The sequence below is a fragment of the Leptonychotes weddellii genome, chromosome 6, assembly GCF_054177405.1.
Source record: "Leptonychotes weddellii isolate Sample4059 chromosome 6, ASM5417740v2, whole genome shotgun sequence".
Lineage (NCBI taxonomy): Eukaryota > Metazoa > Chordata > Mammalia > Carnivora > Phocidae > Leptonychotes > Leptonychotes weddellii.
Window position 1 is genome coordinate 97,497,967 of NC_138374.1, and position 21,725 is coordinate 97,519,691.

Below are 21,725 nucleotides of genomic sequence, written 5' to 3' on the forward strand. Positions count from 1 at the left end.
CCCCGCCAAAAAACCCCAGAGGATCCCAGGTTTTGGTTTTAGTTTTAAATTGGTATCTTTTGGGCTACTTACTTTGGAGTGGGGGCTTTTTCGTAGTTGAGGTATATTTTAGATGGCAATTGAATGTAGTTTTGCAAATGTTTTTTAATGTAAAATGTTTTCTCATTAGGGAAATGTCTTAATCGCTGATACTAAGATAAAGTACTCCTGAAAATCATTTCATTGACTTTTCAACAATATGATTTTATAGTCAAAGATCTCAATGAAGGAATTCTAAAAGGTCGGAGATCCTCCTATCTTTAGAGAGTGTAAATGGAGGAATTATGAGCAAGGGGGTGATCTCTGGGCTTTTGTTAGAAGCACAGAAAATACATGCTTATCTTCACTTGTAAACTTGAATTACCCCTTGTGATTTCTAAACCTATCAGTATTTTCCTACCTATCAGATCAGTATTCTTTTTTTTTTTTTTGTCAGATCAGTATTCCAGCACTTCTGGTATCAACCTGAATACCCAGCAGGTACCTCCGCATTATAATGTCCCAAAGCAAATTCCTCTTTTCCTTCTTTACTAACTTTGAGCATGCAGCAAACTCAAAATAACTGTTAAGCTTTTTGGAATTCTAATTTTGATACTGATTTTGATAATGATGCCACACATATCCAAGCTAAAGTATAGGATAAGCAAGGGTATATAATATCTTAATGTTTCTGCTTCCATATTTTATTTATTCCTCCAGACCATTCCCCACAGTTCTGCTAGAATGTTCTTGCTAATAATCCTTTTCTGCTCTCCAGCATTGTTTAAACCTTAACATTGATCTTTCTTACTTCCTCTCCCACTATTTACCATATGCATCCTGCAGACTATAATGCATTGAAACAGAAATAGCTGCAGTTTCTGGAATATGTATGCTGTCATACCCCTTTCCTCTTTTGTTTGAACTATTTTCACTGCTTGATTTATCTGTCTTTCTGGTTGGTCTGTGAAGTTTTCAGGGCTGGGGGATTGGAGTTAACTCCATTGGTATTAGGAGCATCCCATTCCAAATTGTGCCTGCCATATGTTTGGTGCCATAAATGGGAACATAAGAATTTCAGAACAATGAGGATGGAGGAAGTGAATGAGTTTGGTGAGTTTTGAGATGGTAGTTTGAAAGGTGACGTTGGGAATGTATAACTTCTGGTTTTACAGAGATTGATTTCCTTTGTATAATTATAAAACTTGTCCTTTAAAAATAGAGTTCATTCCTATTTTGTGAGTTGGCTGCCCTCAAAAGATTGCCTTGAAACTTAAATAATATTTGTAATTTGCCTTGAGGTTTTAAGGATGCTTTGAAAGTTTGATGATAACGTTTTATCTTGCACTTACTGAAGGCCCGAGAAGAATTTGGAGGGGAGGCCATATTGTGCCTACCTTTTTTTTTTTACAACTCTTGGATAAGACCTGTTGAATTGTATTTCAGTTAAGCTAATCTTTTTGGGGCCTGTGGTAACATAACGTGTGAACTTCTGGGTGTTACTAAAGCAGTTTAATTACTCATTTATGAGTCTTCTGTCTCCATTTTCTTGCACTGGTGATACTAAGGAACTGAAGTGTATTTACCAGAATATATTGTATTTGACCCCAGTTTCAATTTTTTTTTTTTAAAGATTTTATTTATTTATTTGAGACAGAGAAAATGAGAGAGAGAGAGCACATGAGAGGGGGGAGGGTCAGAGGTAGAAGCAGGCTCCCTGCTAAGCAGGGAGCCCGATGCAGGACTCGATCCCGGGACTCCAGGATCATGACCTGAGCCGAAGGCAGTCGCTTAACCAACTGAGCCACCCAGGCGCCCCCCAGTTTTAATTTTTAAAGTGAATTAGTCAAATGTATATTTTAAATAGCAAAGAAAATTTTTTTTAGATTTTAATTCCTGTGTAGTTAACATACAGCATTGTATTAGTTTCAGGTGTACAATATCGTGATTTGACAGTTCCATATATTACTCAGTGCTCATTAAGACAAGTGTACTTTTAATCCCCTCCACCTAGTTCACTCATTCCTCTACCCACTTCCCCTCTAGTAACCATCTCTTTGTTCTCTATAGTTAAGAGTCTGTTTTTTGGTTTGTCTCTTTTTTCTTTTGTTCATTTGTTTCTTAAATTTCACATATGAGTGAAATCATGTGGTATTTGTCTTTCTCTGGTATATTCTGCTTAGCATTATACTCTCTAGATCCATCCATGTTGTTGCAAATGGCAGGATTTCATTCTTTTTTATGGCTGAGTAATATCCTGTTGTGTGTGTGTGTGTGTGTGTGTGTGTGTACATGCCACATCTTCTTTATCCATTTATCTATGGATGGATACTTGGCGCTGCTTCCATAGTTTGACTCTTGTAAATAATGCTGCAGTAAACATAGGGGTGCATATATCCCTTTGGATTAATGTTTTCGTGTTCTTTAAATACCAAAGAAAATTTTAAGTTTTACACTTTTGTATAACTCTAGGTTGTTGGGACTTTTGGTTTGGCTTTTCAAGGAAAAAAAATTCTGCCCACATTTTTGTTCCACCAGTTACTGAGTTTGAGCTTCACAGACCAAACTAAGATCTACAAATTTTTAGAATCATTTGAAACTCAATTTGCCCAATGCTTACTTGAGTGAAAGTGACTGTGAACTTTCAAAGACATGGTTATGCAGGCAGGAGTTGATATAACCTCCTCCAACTTGGGGGGGGGGAGTTGAGAGTAGGGACCTACAGAATATGAGGACAGTAATTGAGTAAAGTAAGTTTGTTGCATTAACTTAAATGTCAAGTGGACTTGGGCTAGCTCTTAAAATCAAGTAGGGTTGTACTGATCATTGAAGAGATGAGATTCATATTAAGACCTTGAGGTACTAGAAAAATCTTCAAGTTCTAAATATAGAAGAACTCATTTTATTGCAAAACTAATAATATTGTACAAATTTGTATACCTAGAGTTGCTCCAGAAATTTTTCAGTTTTTCTTCCAAAGGACTGAAGTGATTTTAACCATCTCCCCCCCCAAAAAAAAAATTTAAGTAGAACTTCCAATTTATCAAATATAAATAGATGTCATTTTTACTTTTGGTTAGCTCAAGACTAGTTTACAGAGAAACAATGAATAATAATTAAAACTGGTATGGTTTTTCAAAAAGCACATTTTAATTATATCAATCTAATTTGCATGGAGGGATTCTCCCTCCCCTCTTCACCCTTTTAAGAGCAGCTTATGAAACTGAAGTGAGGAGTTACCAACTATGTCTGTGGATTGGCCACCCAAGTATGTATCATATATACAAAGATTTTCTTAATTTGAGCTGGGTCTTGGCTGAAAATGCCTGAAGGTTTTCTTAGGATGGTGTGTTCTCTCTGTGTACATAGAATTGTGTGGTATTTGGAAATCATTTGTTAGAACTTAATTTTTTTTAAAGATTTATTTATTTATTTGACAGAGACACAGTGAGAGAGGGAACACAAGCAGGGGGAGTGGGAGAGGGAGAAGCAGGCCCCCCGCTGAGCAGGGAGCCGGATGTGGGGCTGTATCCCAGGACCCTGGGATCAGGACCTGAGCCGAAGGCAGATGCCAGACGACTGAGCCACCCAGGCGCCCCAGAACTTATTTCTTAAAGGCTGAACTAACTGGTCTAGATGCAACTCTAGAGCAGAGGAAATCAGTATTACATAATAGTATGATACAGTTTTGTTGCAGGGTAAGCATTGACCACAGCCCCAACCTGAGTCACAATTACTCAGGATGTCCTTGAAATAGAATAGAATTTAAATTATAGAGAAACCAGTTAGGGCATGTGGGATCCAGCTCCATTACAGATTGTGCATGTGTTGAACTTAACAGTTTATTCAGTTGGAGCTGGACCAGCCTTCAGTGGGTTCTGGGTTAAGTCATTATTCATTCACCTGAACATAATTGTTAGAATTCTGGGTTTGATTGATGTATCAGGAAAATCCAGGTAATTTTAAGATGTCCATTTTTTAAAGTGTGTACATCTTTCAAATAATTTATTTAGTTCTCGTTTCCTGAATTATAATGACAGTGGTGTCATAGCAGTTCAGGTGATTAAAAAATAAGTACCATCTGAATTTGACACTTGGAGTTGATGACACGTGAAAATGAAGGGGGGAAATGGAGGTAGGAGGACTGAATATGATTACTTTGAAGATGTGGTCTGAACTAGAATTATTCCGTTGGTAGTTTATTACTGTATATAAGCAAAAGGACCATACAAAGAACAGGCATCAGTATTTTCCCTTTTTGTTTATTTAGTTCACTTCTTAGTACTCATCTTTGTATTTAAGTTTCTAGGCTAGTTGTTTTGGTAGTGGGGAGATGGGATGGATACAAAGATGAACAAGACAGAGGCTCTGCCTTACAGGGCCTTGAATCAAGGAAGATAAGGAGGTCCACAGAAGCCCAACTCAACAGACCAGCTGGAAGATTACACATGGCTTTCAGAGAGTGTGCAGTATGTGGAAGATAGGGAGAAACTTCTCTCAACTGGGGAGATTTGGCAGGGGCTCTATGGAGGTAAGATTTCATCTGGCAGAGGTTGCATTAAGGGTATTCCAAGAAGAGAGAAGAACTTGAACAAAGGTATAGAGGCTAGGAAGAGCAGACCACATTTTGGGGAACAGTGTGTCCGGTTTGACTATAACATTGTATACATGTCTGGGAATAATGCCCAAAGGTTGCTTGCTGGCTGGTGAAAATGGACAGATCCTATGTTTGTATGTTAGTTGTAACCTAATAGTAAAGAATATTAGAGTTAACCAATATTTGTATTTGTTCTCTAATCTTGTGCTTGTATATCTCACTCAAATGATACACGTTATTAGCTCCTGTCTTCCAGGGAAAGTGTTTGTTTGTTTGTTTGTTTTAATCACCTGAATAGTTGTAGGTCAAATGAAAAATGTTTATGTATAATTGCATTTGTGTTATTTTCTGTACTTCTGTCATTGACAATAAGATGTCTTCAAGATAAGGACTTTGATCTAATGCACTTAGATCAATGACAGTCTTTGATCATTCTGAGTATCTAAAATTTGTCATTATTACAGATTATGATGCATGATTATCACAGAAGAAATTCGTGTCTATAGCTTTTAAGGACTTGATTACATCATTTCAAGCCTGATAGTTTTGGAATCACCATTAGAGCTTAAGACACCTCTGCCTTCACTTCACAACCACCTGTCTTCATACCTTGAGGAAGTGCTGAGTTTTAACACTCCTTTGTCCTTGGATTATCTAAGACGTCCCAGATATCCATTTCTCACCAGTTCAGTAGGTAAGTGAATATTCAGGGCTCAGTGCAACATTAAGACACATTGTTCTTCTGAAGACTGTCCGGTCTACTAACAGCCTTTCATAATTTTCTTAAAGGGAAAGTCAGTAATCATTTGTAGAAAAAACATTTTTCTATTTTTTCTTTCTATAAACTATTTTGAATTTAATCAGCTCAAACTGAAATCTCCTATTGCTGCTTTTTAATGATAGATTTTGTATAGCCATTAGTCAGTTGTTCACAAGTAAAGGTGAAATGGAGCTTTTTTTTTAAAGAACATTAAGTTTCTAGCATGTATTCTTAGGAGATAAGTGATTTCTAATATCTGAACCTTGCAAAGGGAACAGAATTTACATTTGTCTTGTATATCTTTGCTTTGGGAGTAAAGCAATGACAGCAGCCCAGAAGATGGAAGCCTATAAGTGATGACCACTTTACATCCTTCCAGGGTTCTTAGATTGCTCCTTGTTTGGGTTTGTGCAGGGCTGGGTTGACATTTCTTACCCTTCGCAATGAATGTGCATGGAAACCTAGACCAAAAGCGTTGAGATACTCACCGCTGTATGAATCCTCAAAGACTTAGGACCAAAGTACAGGGGTACAAAGACTTGGACATTCAGTGCCAGTGTTTCAGCAATGTTTTTTGTGTAATAACATTTTTGTGTTGATAGGATGGAATTTGAAAATAAAGATACCATATTACTCTTTAAGGTATAATTATAAAAATCCTCATTCACAAGTAAAATAACACCGCTTTCTTTCTGCCCTTTAGCCAAATTTATAAGGAAAAATGATTCCCAATGGATATTTAATGTTTGAAGACGAAAATTTTATTGAGTCTTCTGTTGCCAAATTAAATGCCCTGAGGAAAAGTGGCCAGTTTTGTGATGTTCGACTTCAGGTATTTAAAACTTAATTGGAAACCTACAGAATTGATATTTCATTACTAAAAGCAGTAAGTTCTTAGATTTGCTTATTTTCTTTTTCATGGTAGGCATTTCATGAAATAACTTTAAAAAACAATGATTTACTTATAAATATTAAAGAATCCGGTGTGGTAATTAGCTATACATAGTCCACAGTACTTCTAATTTTAATTCCTCATAATTTCAGGTCTGTGGCCATGAGATGTTAGCACACAGAGCAGTCCTGGCTTGCTGCAGTCCCTATTTATTTGAAATCTTTAATAGTGATAGTGATCCTCATGGAATTTCTCATGTTAAATTTGATGATCTCAATCCAGAAGCTGTTGAAGTCTTACTGAATTATGCCTACACTGCTCAGTAAGTACTTTATAAATTGTATAATTAGGGGATGTCATCAGGAAATTCCAAGTCTGTCTAAATTTATTTCAGTTAAGTATTTGTGTTTTAAGGCCTTAGTATCCTAAGTGATAAAGAACTTTTTTTTTTAAAAGGTTGAAAGCCGATAAAGAATTGGTAAAAGATGTTTATTCTGCGGCAAAAAAGCTGAAGATGGACCGAGTAAAGCAGGTAGAGTACCAGAAGTTAACATATATAAGGAGGACTATTACTAGCAAGTCTGTTTTTACATGATTAGAATGCATAATTTGTCATAAGCCATTTTTTAGTTTCAAGAACTTGAAAATGGCCCCATCCCCTAGAGAACTGAATGTTATTTTAACCATTTATTAACCATTTAGCTATAGTTATAGAGAAAAGTCATATTTCACTCAGATAATTTGAGCTAAACCCATGCTCTTCCAGTAGTCTTCTCGGTCGGGTAGCTGTATCAGTCACTGATAGCAGGATGTAAAATAAAATACTCCTGTTTTTCTCAAGAGTTAATCATATAACTTATATTCTCTCAGTTCATTTGTTCTTCATTCTGGAGTTCCTCTTTAAAAGGTCTTCTAGAGGGGCGCCTGAGTGGCTCAGTCAGTTGGGCGTCTGCCTTCAGCTCAGGTCGTGATCCCAGGGCCCTGGGATCGAGCCCCGCATCGGGCTCACTGCTCAGCGGAGAGCCTGCTTCTCCCTCTCCCTCTGCCTGCCGCTCTGACTTATCTGTGCTCTCTATCTCTCTGTCAAATAAATAAATAAAATCTTAAAAAAAAAAAAAAAGGCCTCCTAGACCTTAATGCCAGTGAGAGCTGCTTAATAATTCATAGAATAAAAGGCATTTAATTTTTGGGGTGCCTGGGTGGCTCAGTTGGTTAAGCGTCTGCCTTCGGCTCAGGTCATGATCCCAGGGTCCTGGGATCGAGCCCCGCATCAGGCTCCTTGCCCAGTGGGGAGCCTGCTTCTCCCTCTCCCTCCGCCACTCTCCACTTGTGTGCTCGCATGCTCACTCTCTAATAAATAAATAAAATCTTTAAAACAAAAAACATTTAATTCTCTAATTTGGGGTCAGTAAACTGTAAGCCAGCTGCCTGTTATAAAGTTTTATTGGAACACAGCTTTCATTTACATAAGGTCTCTGGCTGCTTTCCACCTGTCGTGATGGAGTGGAGTAGTTGCGACAAAGACAGTATGGTCCAAAAGCCTAAAATACTATTTAGCCTTAAGAGGACATTTCCTGGCCCCTCCTATAATGTCACATCTCTGCATCCTTCTATGATTTGTAGCATATATTCCTCAAGTTTGCAGTGCAGGTTTTCCCTAATGTTGCTCTTTTTCCAAAATTATTTCCTACCTGTCTTGTCTTTTGCTCCAGCCAAACTAAATCGTTCGCAACATCTTTCTTCCCTGCTTCCTCTATTCTGCATTCATCATCATCTCCCATGTAGATCCCAGTTCAGATACTGCCTTCACAATGAAGTCTTACCTAATTATTCTAGTTGGAAATACTTATTTGAACATTTCATATGCATTATCACAGCATTTCAGTTTGTTGCATCTTTCCTTAAACAACTTAGACATTTGAATGGCATTCTTCGATGTTTGTTTGTATATGTATGTTCTTCCCATTGTTGTTTGATTAAGGCAGTGATTTTTGATTCATCTTTATATCTTCACATAATGCGTACGCATTGAGTATTAAATATTTGTTAAATAAAACATATGTAAGTGTTGGTGCTTGTGTATTTCTTTTCCAAGGTTTGTGGTGATTATTTACTATCTAGAATGGATGTTACCAGCTGCATCTCTTACCGAAATTTTGCAAGTTGTATGGGAGACTCCCGTTTGTTGAATAAGGTTGATGCTTATATTCAGGAGCATTTGTTACAAATTTCAGAAGAGGAAGAGTTTCTTAAACTTCCACGGCTAAAGGTAAGGAGTAAAAATCTATCAAGAGATATATACTACTTAGTTCCAGGCACGGAATCTTTGTCCCCTGTTTCAAGCATGTAAGTAATGGTTGGGAAAAAGACAGTACATCGAAATGATACTATTATTTTTAGCAGTGTAACAGTTTTCTGCCTACCCGTTTGTGTATTTTTTGGCTGCTGATTTTCTTATAAATTAGAGTAAATATATGGAATGTGATTGGGCATCTGTGACCGTTTTATTATGAAATTGAGCATTTAGCTGAGGATTAGAGACTCAACACTGATCTATGTGTCACTGTTTTTTCCTAACTCTAGTTGGAGGTAATGCTTGAAGATAATGTTTGCTTGCCCAGCAATGGCAAATTGTATACAAAGGTAATCAACTGGGTGCAGCGTAGCATCTGGGAGAATGGAGACAGTCTGGAAGAGCTGATGGAAGAGGTTAGTTTTAAAGTAAATGGGATTCAACAATTCTTAAAATTTATTTTGCTATAACATGAAGGATTCCCTCTCACTTTTATTTTATAACCATGACCCTAAAGAATTTAAATTTTGCTATAGGTACCCCTAAGCTGAGAAACTGGGGGGGTGTCCAGGTGAGCTGAATGAACCGTTCAGTTTGGTCTTCTGCTTTTCTTTTTTTATTTCTTCGCTTATTATGTGCTGTTAACTTCTTTTAAAGTAGCATGTAATTTGCTTTAGAAATGGGAGGTGGTACTGAAATTTTCTGTAGATTCTAAGTTTTTCTTCACAGGTTTTTGCTTTAAATTTGAAAGTAGGTAAAAGCTTCTAATGGTTGTTCCTCCCCATTGATTTATCTCCCCATAGGTTTATTAACAAAACTAGGATACCCAAGACTGAAGAAACAAGAAGAAACCTCAAGTGTATTGACACGTAAAGAAGCAGCAGTCCTGCCCCAGTTCTCCTAAGAAAAATCCGCTGTGGGCAGAGAGCGATGATGATTTAATGGTGTTTACTCCTTTACAGGATTCTCTTTAAAGCTTTGTGTTTTTCAATGGTGTTGTTCATACATATAGTCACTCACTTACCTTGGGCTACTTTTTAAAAACACACAAGAAAAATTTGATGGAGAAATGGTGGGAATTAAAACATATGCAGATGGAGCAGTAGAGTGACCCTGCATCTGTCATTCCACTTGAGCCTTTCACACTCACTAAAGGCTTACCAGATCTGTTAGGCCTTGAAACATACTGTTATCATGTTCTAGGAAGGCCAACAGGTGCTCCCTACGTTTTATATCATTTCCCACTTGAAAATCAGGTGCATTAACCATGTGTTTGCATCTGCTAAGGGAGGTATCTCTACAGCTTGTTTGCGTTTTGCATTTGCTTTTTATCTGTTTTTCTTGGCATTGCCTACAGGACAGAAATATGTTAATGCAAATCAGACCACTTCAAAGGTGTAAGCCATACTCCACATTTTATTGTAAATATGTATATTCTTTAAGAGCCTCTATATATTGTACTAGTGCTTTTTTTCTTAATGCCATATAATAGAAGCTATGAGAAAATGAAGATTTCTTTCAAGCCAATCAAGCCAAGGACTCTTCCGGCCAGTATTAGAAGATTCTGTATTTGATTTTTGTTTTTTAAATTTTTACAACCATGACCTGTATTTTCTTTACTTCGGGATCCTGCCAGAGCAAGATGTCAAGAAGTTCAAGAAGCACACTGGAGGTTACCTTGAGGCGTTTGTGTGATCTGCATACTAGTGGAGTAGCCATGGAGACGGTAGCCACATGGGTGTTCTGTTGCTGTTTTGCAGGTTCAAACCTTGTACTACTCAGCTGATCACAAGCTGCTTGATGGGAACCTACTAGATGGACAGGCTGAGGTGTTTGGCAGTGATGATGACCACATTCAGTTTGTGCAGGTACACATTGCACATCTGAGGTAACCGCAGGTTAAAATGGGATTAGAGCATTTTATAGCATACTGAAATTTTCCTTTAATAAAGGAAAGTGGAAGAATTTCATTGGTATAACTGAACAGAAACATTTTTGGGACAAAACAAGCCTATCTTTCTTAACGATTACTGTTTTTGCCACATAAAAAGAAATGAATTCAACACATTTAGATTTTTTTTCTCAATGAAATAGGATTTACAGGTAGAAAGGCCAGTAAGATGAAGCAAAGTAGAAATTGATTTTTTGGGGTTAGATTACAAAAAAATACTTTGCAACAGGAAGAGTGTTGTTAGACCCTATTTTTTTTTATTATTATTTTTTTTAATCTCAGGTATAAACTTTTTTAGTCTAGGGACAAATAATTGAGAGAAAAGTATACAAATCATTAAGTGTCAAATAGTGAACCCACTAATTTAAACTAACTACTTGAGTCAAGAAGAGATTTCTACCATCCTGGAAGCCTTTCTTTGCCCCTTCCCAGTCACCTCCCTACAGAATCCCCCAGGGGAAACCATTATTCTAACTTCTGAAACAATAGACTAGTTTGCCTGTGTTTGAAGTGAACATAAGTGGTCATATAGTATGCATTCTTTTTGTTTGGCCTTCAGCTCAACGTTGTATTTGTGAGGGATAAACTATAGAGTAGGCTGAGTTAACCCAGTTTTAAGGGATGGTTTTCTTTAATAGAAAGTAAATGATAAACCTGATTGGTGAAGTTCTCAGGTATTCTGTGGCAATAGTGGCCAAAGATCTTTACTTTCACAAAAAGTGTCAGGGTTTGAGTTGAGAACTTTGTTCATAGTTGTGCATTTTGAACATTTAGAATATTTTTCCTCATAACTCTAAAGATGTTAACATTTTTTTTATTTTTATTTTTTTTAAAGATTTTATTTATTTGACAGAGAGAGACACAGCTAGAGAGGGAACACAAGCGGGGGGAGTGGGAGAGGGAGAAGCAGGCTTCCCGCCGAGCAGGGAGCCCGATGCGGGGCTCGATCCCAGGACCCTGGGACCATGACCCGAGCCGAAGGCAGACGCTTAACGACTGAGCCACCCAGGCGCCCCAATGTTAACATTTTTTTTAAAAGTTACTCTTTAAAGAAGCGAAGTTTGAGGGCCCAATAAGTGGCAGGCCGTGATGTTAGGTGTGTGAGGGACAGTTTCTGCGTGCAGGACCTTACAGCCGTAGATTGCAGTGGTAGTCTTACAAGAGGTATCTGCAAAAGGCATAAAGGGGAGGGCATGGTGGAACAGGAGAGAAACTAGGGAAATGGAGGCAACATGTGAGCAGTCCTAGGATTGAGATGAGTTTGCATAGCAGAGGGAAGTGTGTCAACAAACAATACCTGTGCAAGGATGATAGGCTTAGAATGGCTGGTCACAAGATTGAGAAAATAGGGAAATGCCACCTGATGGGGGCTTACATTTGATCCTGCAGGTATTGGGGAACTTTCAAAGATTTTTAGACCAGGGAGGAGAGTGATATGAAGAGAGAGATTTCACAACTTTAGTAATAGTGTAAAACTGGGCAATAGTCCAACAATAGGGGGATTGGTTAAATTACTGTATTTCTGTACAGCAAAAATCCACACATTAGTCATATTGAAGACAAGTGGTTAACTATCATATGGGCAGCCTCTAGGTCATGGGACTCCAACTGATCTGTGGTTTGTTTCCTTTTGTTTTTCTTATTCTAGTAAGTGATTGCATTAAACCCTTCAATTTTTATGACCCAAGTATAGAAGGTAGATTGAAGTTTGTGGGACCAATTTACAGACTTTTATAAGTAGTCGTTAAAAAAAATGATGACTTGATCCAAGGGCCTGAAGGAGGAAGAGTGGACTCTAGACATTTATAGTTTCAAAGGTTGAGTGAGTTCTTAGTAATCATTTAGAGTAAGAAAGTTAAGGAAAAAGGAAGAATTTGAGAAAATGGGGTTCTGACATGTGACTCATTAGAAGGTGGTTCCCTGGATAAAAATCATGAAGTAAAACAGGATGAGGGGACACATTAGGCTTGAGGAATAGGAAAAGAGTTTGAGAAGAAGCCATTAGAAAGGAAGGAAGAAATTAGAATCAAAATATGTTAAAAAGCTAGCTAACATCAGTAGAGAAAGTTTGAAGGAGGACAATAAATTGTTAACTGTGTCAAATCATTCTTCGGGAGGTCATGTAAAAGAAGGTCATAGATACCATGTCTTCTGCATTAGTTTTGGGAGGCCCCTTGGTAACCTTTAGTGGGTGTAAGTTCCAAAGAGTATTAAGGTCAAGAGTCCCTTAGCGTGAGAAGTAATAGTGGTTGAAAAAGAAACAGCCACCAGAGATTACCCCCTGGCAAGCCAGAGGCAAAGAAAGTGGAGCCAGTGGGTGGCTGGGTGGGAGGAGTTGATACAGGAAAGTTTGAAGATAAAGGAGAGGAAAGGATTGTGTTTGATATGTTCCAGAAGGAGTATAAAGGAGTTAACCAGCACTTCTGTACGACTTGTTAAAAAAAAAAACCCAAATAGTCTTCGTTGTTACCATGCTTTTCTCTTTCACGTTGATTTTTTTTTTTTCCTCAATTATAGTCCATATGTTAGAACAGTTTTCTTACTGTGATAAAAGCTCTTAATGTAAGCATCATCAACTTGTGATACTTTGGATCCCTTCTTCCCACAGGTTGGGATGGCGTTTTATGTAACTTGTAATTTCTAGTAGCAGAGGACACAAGTCTGTCATAGTACAAAAAGAGTGGCTTTATACTCAGAACTTCTAATCTTTCTTTTAGTTGTATTGCATTAGGCAATGAATATCTTCTCTGAGTATTGTTACCTAAAAAATGGATAAAAGGGCAGTACTGCCCTTACTGGATTAAAAGAGATGTTGTGAATAAAGTGCCTAGTAATACCTAGGTATGTAACAAATGTCTAAGTAGAATTTAATGGTAACCATTAACATGGTGCATTCTCTGCCTCTTAAAATAGTCTCATATGCTGTAACCACGCTTGTTGAATGGCACAGACCAGACTTTTCACAGCTTCAAGTAGCTACCAAAATCTTCTCCTCTAAGAGTTGTTACGTGGCTTTTTGTTGCCACAAGAGACAGATTTCTACTATAAATCTTACCTACCCATGTGTCTCTGGCCCTGGGGACTGAAATAAGTGGATAAGCAGACTTGGTTAGGGACTCAGCATGGTACCTGTTCATTTGGTAGTTCCTCTTAGGGTGTCTTTGACTCCTCTAATTCCATGTGATCATAGCCTTTAGAAGTGTCAAGGGCTAAAGTAATTGGAAGAAAACCATCAAAGGGAACTCATACACAAGAACACAATGTAATTCTCTTAACAATCATTTGAAAATTTATAGCTTTGCCCATTTCTCCCTCTTTTAGTGGTCCTGTGTATTCTACTTCTGTGAATGTTTGGTTCTTTTAGTATTACTGTTCCATTTCTGGTTACTATTTTTTGTGTTTTGATGTAGTTTGATTTGTCTAGAAAAGCACTCTACAACACCTATAAGGTGGTCCTGAAGAAATATACCTTTCAGTGTTTCTTGTTAACTGCCACTTTTGTCCTGAAAAATACTTCTCAGAGGGACTGGATTGGATAAATGTCTGCTCACTCTTTGCTGGCATTGTATGAAGGGTATCAGAGTACATATGATTTAATTACATTTGACCATTTCTTGGAGACAGTGGGTTAAATGTATTATTTCAGATAATTCACCCTTTTAAATTAATAAGCTCTTTTGGAAGATGATTCTACACTTAGTATAAAGAGTATGTGAGCTTATGTAGATTTGGGGGGGGTCCTTCCCCCCCTCCCCCCCGAGGTATCTGATATTTGATCTACAACATGTTTTTTAATTGTTTAAATGGAGCTTTTCCTGACCAGGCTACTTGTGTAGGTATAGTTGTTTCTTTACAAGTGGAGATGGAAGCATGCCAGTAATTTGTGTCAATTGGAAAGTTGGTTTGTTTTAAATTTAGTTATGATATAAACGTCATACATAGGTGAAAGATACTGTTTTTTCAGTGTTGTGGAATAGCTCAGGAACAAAGGTACACCAGGTATGGTCTTTGGCTAGGTTTCTGTAGCTGCCTTTTGATTTTGCAGAAAAAGCCACCACGTGAGAATGGCCATAAGCCGATGATAAGTAGCAGTTCCACTGGATGTCTCTCTTCTCCAAATGCTACAGTACAAAGCCCTAAGCATGAGTGGAAAATCGTTGCTTCGGAAAAGACTTCAAGTAAGTGTATTACATTTGTCAGATTGTCTTTTATTTTTAAAGGAGTGTTGAGTGGAACCATTTAATAACTTTGAAAGTGACGGTTTGTGGAGAAAAAACTGAGAAGCAACTAAATTTGGAAAAGAGTAGCAGATCATTCCACTCTGGAATCTGGAGTCCAGTTCAGGATCACGCAGCAACCAAAAGTAGTAATAATTGCATCTTAAACATAGAACTTTTGTGCTTACAGATAACACTTACTTGTGCCTGGCTGTGCTGGATGGTGTATTCTGTGTAATTTTCCTTCACGGGCGAAACAGCCCACAGAGCTCACCAACGAGTACTCCAAAACTAATTAAAAGTTTAAGCTTTGAGGTGCAACCAGATGAGCTAATAGAAAAGCCCATGTCGCCCATGCAGTATGCACGATCTGGTCTGGGGACAGCAGAGATGAACGGCAAGCTCATAGCAGCAGGTGAGAACAGAACAATGAGTGTTCTCTTACTGGAAACTTTCAACTGGCTAAGCCTCTCAAATGGACGTTTGTGCTTGCTAGTGACACGTGAACTTTGGAAGACAGGGTTTAATGTGCCTTCTTCCTTGGCATTCTACTTTACCACATTCTAAAAAGACTAAGAAATAAAAAGTAAATACTATTGTGTTGCCTAACCTTTAAGTAAATGCCTGTTTCTAATTCTTAAACTATAACGTAGCTGAATTATTCTGTCCTTATTTTCAAGCCAAGACTAAGCAATTTACTCATACTGCTAATGTTGTTTGGCTATTGTAAGCAGTTAGTTAAAACATCAACTAGTGGGGCCTTACTAAGTTTATGGATAAAAATTCCTTTTCTCCTTGTGCAGATTACTTAAATCATTCTGGACCAGAAAGCCTGGTCCAGTTTAATAAACGTAAATCTTGATGTTCCTTTTACCAGGTGGCTATAACAGAGAGGAGTGTCTTCGAACAGTTGAATGCTATGATCCACATACAGATCACTGGTCCTTTCTTGCTCCCATGAGAACACCAAGGGCTCGATTTCAAATGGCTGTACTCATGGTAAGCGCATTATGTTGCAGGAAGAAGCAATCCATATTTAACTGTTTCTCATACTTCAGAATGGCAGAAATTCTAATCTCTCACTTTTGATATAGGGCCAACTCTATGTGGTAGGGGGATCGAATGGCCACTCAGATGACCTGAGTTGTGGAGAGATGTATGATCCAAGCATAGATGACTGGACTCCTGTTCCAGAATTGAGAACTAACCGTTGTAATGCAGGTAAAATTACTTTTCTTCTGGGATAAATCAGTAGTTAAGTATGATAATTAAATTATCAAGATATAACCTTATTTTATACTCACATAGGAGTATGCGCTCTGAATGGGAAATTATACATCGTTGGTGGCTCTGATCCATATGGTCAAAAAGGACTGAAAAACTGTGATGTATTTGATCCTGTAACAAAGTCGTGGACAAGCTGTGCTCCTCTTAACATTCGTAAGTTTTTTTGTGTCATGTTTTTTGTTTTGGGGGTTTGTGTGTGTGTGTGTGTGTGTATTTTAACTTCTGAATCAACAGTATATGTAGTATACGACTTAAGAGTTTTGGGAGATAAAATAATTTGGTTCGACTTGATTTTATAGGTAGACACCAGGCTGCAGTCTGTGAGCTTGGTGGTTATTTGTACATAATTGGAGGCGCAGAGTCTTGGAATTGCCTGAACACGGTAGAACGTTACAATCCTGAAAATAACACCTGGACTTTAATCGCTCCCATGAATGTGGCTAGACGAGGAGCTGGCGTAGCTGTTCTTGATGGTGAGTGTTGGGATTTGGAAAAGTGAGGAATAGGGAGTAATGAGTTTCTTCTAAAATTCCAAGAGAATGTCAATGATACTTAGACTATATACTTGTATAATTAGAATTCAGAAGCAGCCATCTTTTCTGATGCAGTAGGGATTGATGGTTTGTCTTTTAGAAGTCTTTTCTAATAGAGACTCAGTACTTAATATATCAACACACTGGTCTTTTGATGAGTTCACTAAATGAAGTTCTAATCTAAGTCTTTTCCTTCCATAAACCATATGCAAAATGTATCATCTTGGGAGTTTGTTCCTTTAGAGCAAGAATTCAAAGAATTTGATTTGCAAAAAGCAAAAATAAGTGCAGATCATCTAGATCTAGTCTTTTCTAATTATCTACTCCATACCTAATTGGAAGCAATACTTAAGACTATTTTAAAAAGTCTTTCCAAAGCATTAAACTTGGTTTTATATAGACACAGCTTTCTTTTCACATCCATTTTACTGATTTACATGTTTAATTATGTAATTATAATAATGAGTTTAGTTAACATTGTCTTGGGAATAAAGCAGAATCTCAGTTAAGCTGTGGCTCAACTGCTGAAAGCACAGATGTGTAGACATGCCAGCAAGTAGCCTACTGGCCTGTAGCCTGCAGCCCCACCCCCAAGCCTTGTCCGTTCTTCTCTAAATATATAGATGCAGACAGGTTGTGACAGATAAGGAAATAATGAATTTTTTTTTTTTTTTTAAGATTTTATTTATTTATTTGACAGAGAGAGACACAGCGAGAGAGGGAACACAAGCAGGGGGAGTGGGAGAGGGAGAAGCAGGCTTCCCGCAGAGCAAGGAGCCCGATGTAGGGCTCGATCCCAGGACCCTGGGACCACGACCCGAGCTGAAGGCAGACACCTAACAACTGAGCCACCCAGGCGCCCCATGAATTTTTTTTTTTAATGCTAACCTTTTATCTGTTTGAAAATAACTTACTAACTGTTCTGCATATATATTTGAAAGCAAGTGATGACTCCTGGTCTGTTTCCAAGAAGTTTTTGTACCAAAATAATTTTATATAGTTGGAAAGCTCAAGAAAATGTTCAGTTATCTGAAATCTGCTTTTCTTTAACTTCTTTTGAAGAACTAATACAAAATTTCCAGTGCACAGAACTACTCTGGCTTGCCACTAGTTAGCTGCATTTTTAGGTGAATTGTCCACCTTCTTTGTGCCTCATTTCATCTGTGAAATGGCAGTAATAGTAGCTACCACAAAGAATTGTGGGAATTACACTTCAGTTAGATGCTACCCCTCTCCTTTCAAATTGCCTGAGTTCCAGGTATGAATGGGTTTTTATCAGTTTTATTCTCTTTGTATCCGTAGCTCCTAGAGAGCGCTTGCCACCTTAGTGAGGCATTTAAGGAGTATTTTCTGATAGAATGAGCAGGCATTTCTACTAAGAACCACTGACTTTAGCAAAAAACAGATTAAGTAGTTTTTCTCTTACTCTCTCTAGCTTTACCTCCTTTCCTTTCTCTTTTAGGAAAATTGTTTGTAGGTGGGGGCTTCGATGGTTCTCATGCCATCAGTTGTGTGGAGATGTATGACCCAACTAGAAATGAATGGAAGATGATGCGAAACATGACTTCACCAAGGAGCAATGCTGGGATCGCAACTGTAGGGAACACCATTTATGCGGTGGGAGGATTTGATGGCAATGAATTTCTGAATACGGTGGAAGTCTATAACCTTGAGTCAAATGAGTGGAGCCCCTATACAAAGATTTTCCAGTTTTAACAAATTTAAGACCCTCTCAAACTAACAGGCTTAGTGATGTAATTGTGTTTAGTAGAGGTACACCTGTGAATAAGGAGGGTGGGTGGGTATAGATGTTGCTAACAGCAACACAAAGCTTTTGCATATTGCATATTAAACATGCTGTACATACTTTTTGTGTTTATTGGGAAAGGAATGCAAAGATGAAGGTCTGTTTTGTGTATTTTTAGGACTACTTTGGTTATTTTACTTTTTGGAAGTTGATATTGTAAAAGAATAAACCAAGACTTGATCGGGCATGTCATTTCAAGAAGTCCCCTCTCCTCCACATTTGTTTTTGCCAATTTGCACATTGAATGACTCTTCCCTCAAACATGTATTATGGGGCAAGAGGGGGTAGGGTTTAAGATCTAGGCAGTTGGGTTTTTTAAGGGCCCTTTTTCAATAACTGGAACACTCTATACAAAAGAGACTTACTTATTTAACTAGATAACAATGACTATTTTTGTTTTTATTAAAAGAAAGCTGACATGCCTACCAAGATTTAATCTTTTATGATTGCCTTTTTATAACTTTTTATATTCTCAGCACAGTGCTTTACCTGTTGAAGATATGGCAGATTCAAATTACTGAAGCAGGGTGGCAGTCTTAAAGGATGCGGAGTGAGGTGTTTTATACGCCCAGAATGCAAACTTCTAAGCTTTTGCCTCAGCTACTTTTTTTTTTTTTTTTGAGAATGCAGTACCATTGTTTATTTGAATGGAGTTGCTGAACAGTAACATAGCTACGATTTTTATTTGAAACACTGATTTCAAATATTTTGACTTCCTGAGGGTATATTTTATATAGCAAGACACTTAATATATAACAGTAAAGAACAGTGAAGTACTTTATTTTCTAAATAATTCTTGTCTTTATTTATCATTAACAAAACAGTCCTAAATAGCGCCCTCGATTGTGAAAAAAAATTAAACTGTATTGGGTGTATGAATGCAGCCTTTATCAGAACTATGTTTTTGTTCAGTTTTTCTCTTCATATGGATAAATACTGGTTGGGGTGACTTTATCGAATGTGTTGTGCTACACATATAACTTATGGTGCCAAATTAGCACATCCTAACGCTTGCTGCCAGTGCAAACATATTAAAGGTACTTGCAGGAAATCCTTGCACCATGGAATTAATATCCAAGTGTTGTTTGTGTACTCATTCATGACTAAAAGCTTTGGGGACAATTTTTTTTTCCCCCAGTAATAATGAGTATTTGTGGGAAAATAGTCACCTGGCACGTCTGAAATAAGAACTGATGGTAATTACCGATTTTTTTCTCAGAGAAGACAAACACACAGGAATCTAATGAGCCAACTAGGACAAGATGACTACCAGTGGCTAACTTGGATTAGGAAGAAAATTGTTCCACTGGTACCTAGACACCTTCTTTCTCTCATTCCACAAAAAACCATCAAGAAAGCTCACCTGGTGGCTATGTAGTTGCTGACTATATTTGTTGATTTGGTTCTGGACTAAAACTAGGTTGGCAGATTTGAATTTGCCTAATAGGATGACTATTTTTTTTAAATGGATCTGTATATGTCTTATTTAGCCCAAGGAAATAAAATTTTAGTTGGGGATTCAGCAATAAAATATTTGAAATTACTTCTCAATTTCTAAGTAACCTGCTAATTCCCAAGTAGCATTAAGCAAATAATAGGTGTGAATACTCTGGGTCAGAGTTTTTCTGTATTATTGATGCCAAACAGGTAGTTTTGGTGGTTAAAAGTATGTTTTTTAAGTATGTTTTGAATATAAGAAGAAGCTCCCATAAAGGGGGAAAAAAAACAGTGCTCATTGACCAGTTGTTTATATTTATTTCCATCTAAAAGGTACACGTTTTTCTTGAGGGAAGGAGAAAATGTGGCATAGCTTCAAGATAATTAAAAATGTTTTTACCACCAGTGTGGGTTTGGGGGTAGTTTAGAAATAACGTTGGTAATAACCACCCTTGTGATCAATTGTAATAATGCATAAAACATACAGATGCCTAAAACAGTAGCAAAACTATAAAATACCTGCTTGAATTAATAATAATTGGTTATACTCACACATGAATTTTCTTTCATTGTGACATTCAATGTAGGGTTTTGATTTTTGGCTTCTAGTATGTCATATATGCTTTCCCATTCAACATGTTTTAGAATTCCTTATATTTTAGGGGAAAAAACTGGATCTGGGCGTTTGATACAGTCCTAGGATCCTTAATACTCTAGGTGTGCACCCTATGATTTCTCCAGATCTTTGAATTCTTAAAACTGAAGTAGGTAAAAGAAAGAGTCCCTGGAGGATATTTCTGCAACTTCAAAGTTGCCTTTGGAAGAATATGAGATCACAGAAAGTTTTGTCTCTGTTAGTCCTTTATTTGTATCCTACTTGGTTCCAAAAAAGGATTTGAAGAGTCTTTCATTGAATGACTGGATGAATTAACTGGGTGAAAAAAAAAAAAGAAAAACAAGGAAACACCAATGTATGTAATATAATGGTGGTTAACCAGGGTGTTGGATAAGAGTGGTGGTGTTTAAGGGTACAGACTTGTAATGAGTAATAAATAAACCTGAGATCTAATGTGCGGTATGATGAATATAGATAATAATGTTATGCTATAAATCCATCGCAGTCATGTTGCAATATATAAATGCATCAAAGTAAGTAAGCTATACACCTTAAACTTAACAGTGTTACATGCCACATTTATTCATTTTTTAAAAATCAAGGAATAGTGGAATCATCTGTAGGTTAACAAGGAATTCTTCGAAGCACCAGTTTCTTTCATAGTAAAAACCAGAAGGTTCTCAGTTGTAAAATGATGCACTGAGCAACAAGTATTAGCACGGAGGCCAACAGAATGTTGAAACTTTGCTATTAATAGCTCCATGCCTTACTGAGGGTTGAATAAGAGTGAGAAGCAAAAAGCTCAGTTACTAAGTGTATACAGGGTTGATATCTTGTGGAAATTTAAGAACCTATAAAGGGTGTACATCTGAATACATTTGCTCAAAGTGAGCAAAGGGAGTAATTTTAGCCTGGGAAAAAGGCACACACAGTACCAAACTTGGATGAAGGAAAGCGAAATGAGGGAATGACACAAGATGAACTGAAATATACAGCAAGTTAGGAATAGGAGTTGCTGTATTAAAAGGTTGAAATGTACCTACCAAATGTAAATAGTCCAGTAATTAGCAAGGCCAGCTATCCATTAAGGCTACTCCCAAATCAAAAGATCTCTAGATCTTAGAATTCTTAAAATTGAAGTAGGTACCTCCTACATTAAGCAAGTGTTTTGTCTCAAAGGTGGTACCGTCTTTAAAGGTCCAGGCTTGAAAGAAAATGCCTGATAATAATTGGTACCCAGAACTCAACTAAAAAAAAAGAAAAAGTAAATGGGCAAAAGATTGGAACAAGACCCTTTACCAAAGAAAATGGATTCCA

At 37.4% G+C, this 21,725-nt stretch overlaps 1 protein-coding gene across 4 annotated transcripts in view; it reads left to right on the forward strand.

Moving 5' to 3' along the window:
* IVNS1ABP (influenza virus NS1A binding protein) overlaps positions 1 to 20,861 on the forward strand; it is a 22,703-nt gene extending 1,842 nt beyond the window's left edge. For 2 of the 4 annotated variants that reach the window (XM_006732909.3, XM_031027726.2), the window contains exons 2-15: positions 5,080 to 5,309; positions 6,079 to 6,207; positions 6,420 to 6,589; positions 6,724 to 6,799; positions 8,363 to 8,536; positions 8,851 to 8,976; positions 10,321 to 10,428; positions 14,557 to 14,689; positions 14,919 to 15,143; positions 15,606 to 15,727; positions 15,823 to 15,949; positions 16,037 to 16,168; positions 16,315 to 16,488; positions 18,011 to 20,861. In XM_006732909.3, coding sequence (XP_006732972.1) covers positions 6,097 to 6,207; positions 6,420 to 6,589; positions 6,724 to 6,799; positions 8,363 to 8,536; positions 8,851 to 8,976; positions 10,321 to 10,428; positions 14,557 to 14,689; positions 14,919 to 15,143; positions 15,606 to 15,727; positions 15,823 to 15,949; positions 16,037 to 16,168; positions 16,315 to 16,488; positions 18,011 to 18,264 — 1,932 coding nt within the window. In that variant the 5' untranslated portion in view covers positions 5,080 to 5,309; positions 6,079 to 6,096 and the 3' untranslated portion in view covers positions 18,265 to 20,861. The remainder of the gene's footprint in view (positions 1 to 5,079; positions 5,310 to 6,078; positions 6,208 to 6,419; positions 6,590 to 6,723; positions 6,800 to 8,362; positions 8,537 to 8,850; positions 8,977 to 10,320; positions 10,429 to 14,556; positions 14,690 to 14,918; positions 15,144 to 15,605; positions 15,728 to 15,822; positions 15,950 to 16,036; positions 16,169 to 16,314; positions 16,489 to 18,010) is intronic. The other 2 variants (XM_081824714.1, XM_031027728.2) reach the window with 2 other exon arrangements.
* The last annotated feature ends 864 nt before the right edge of the window (positions 20,862 to 21,725 follow it).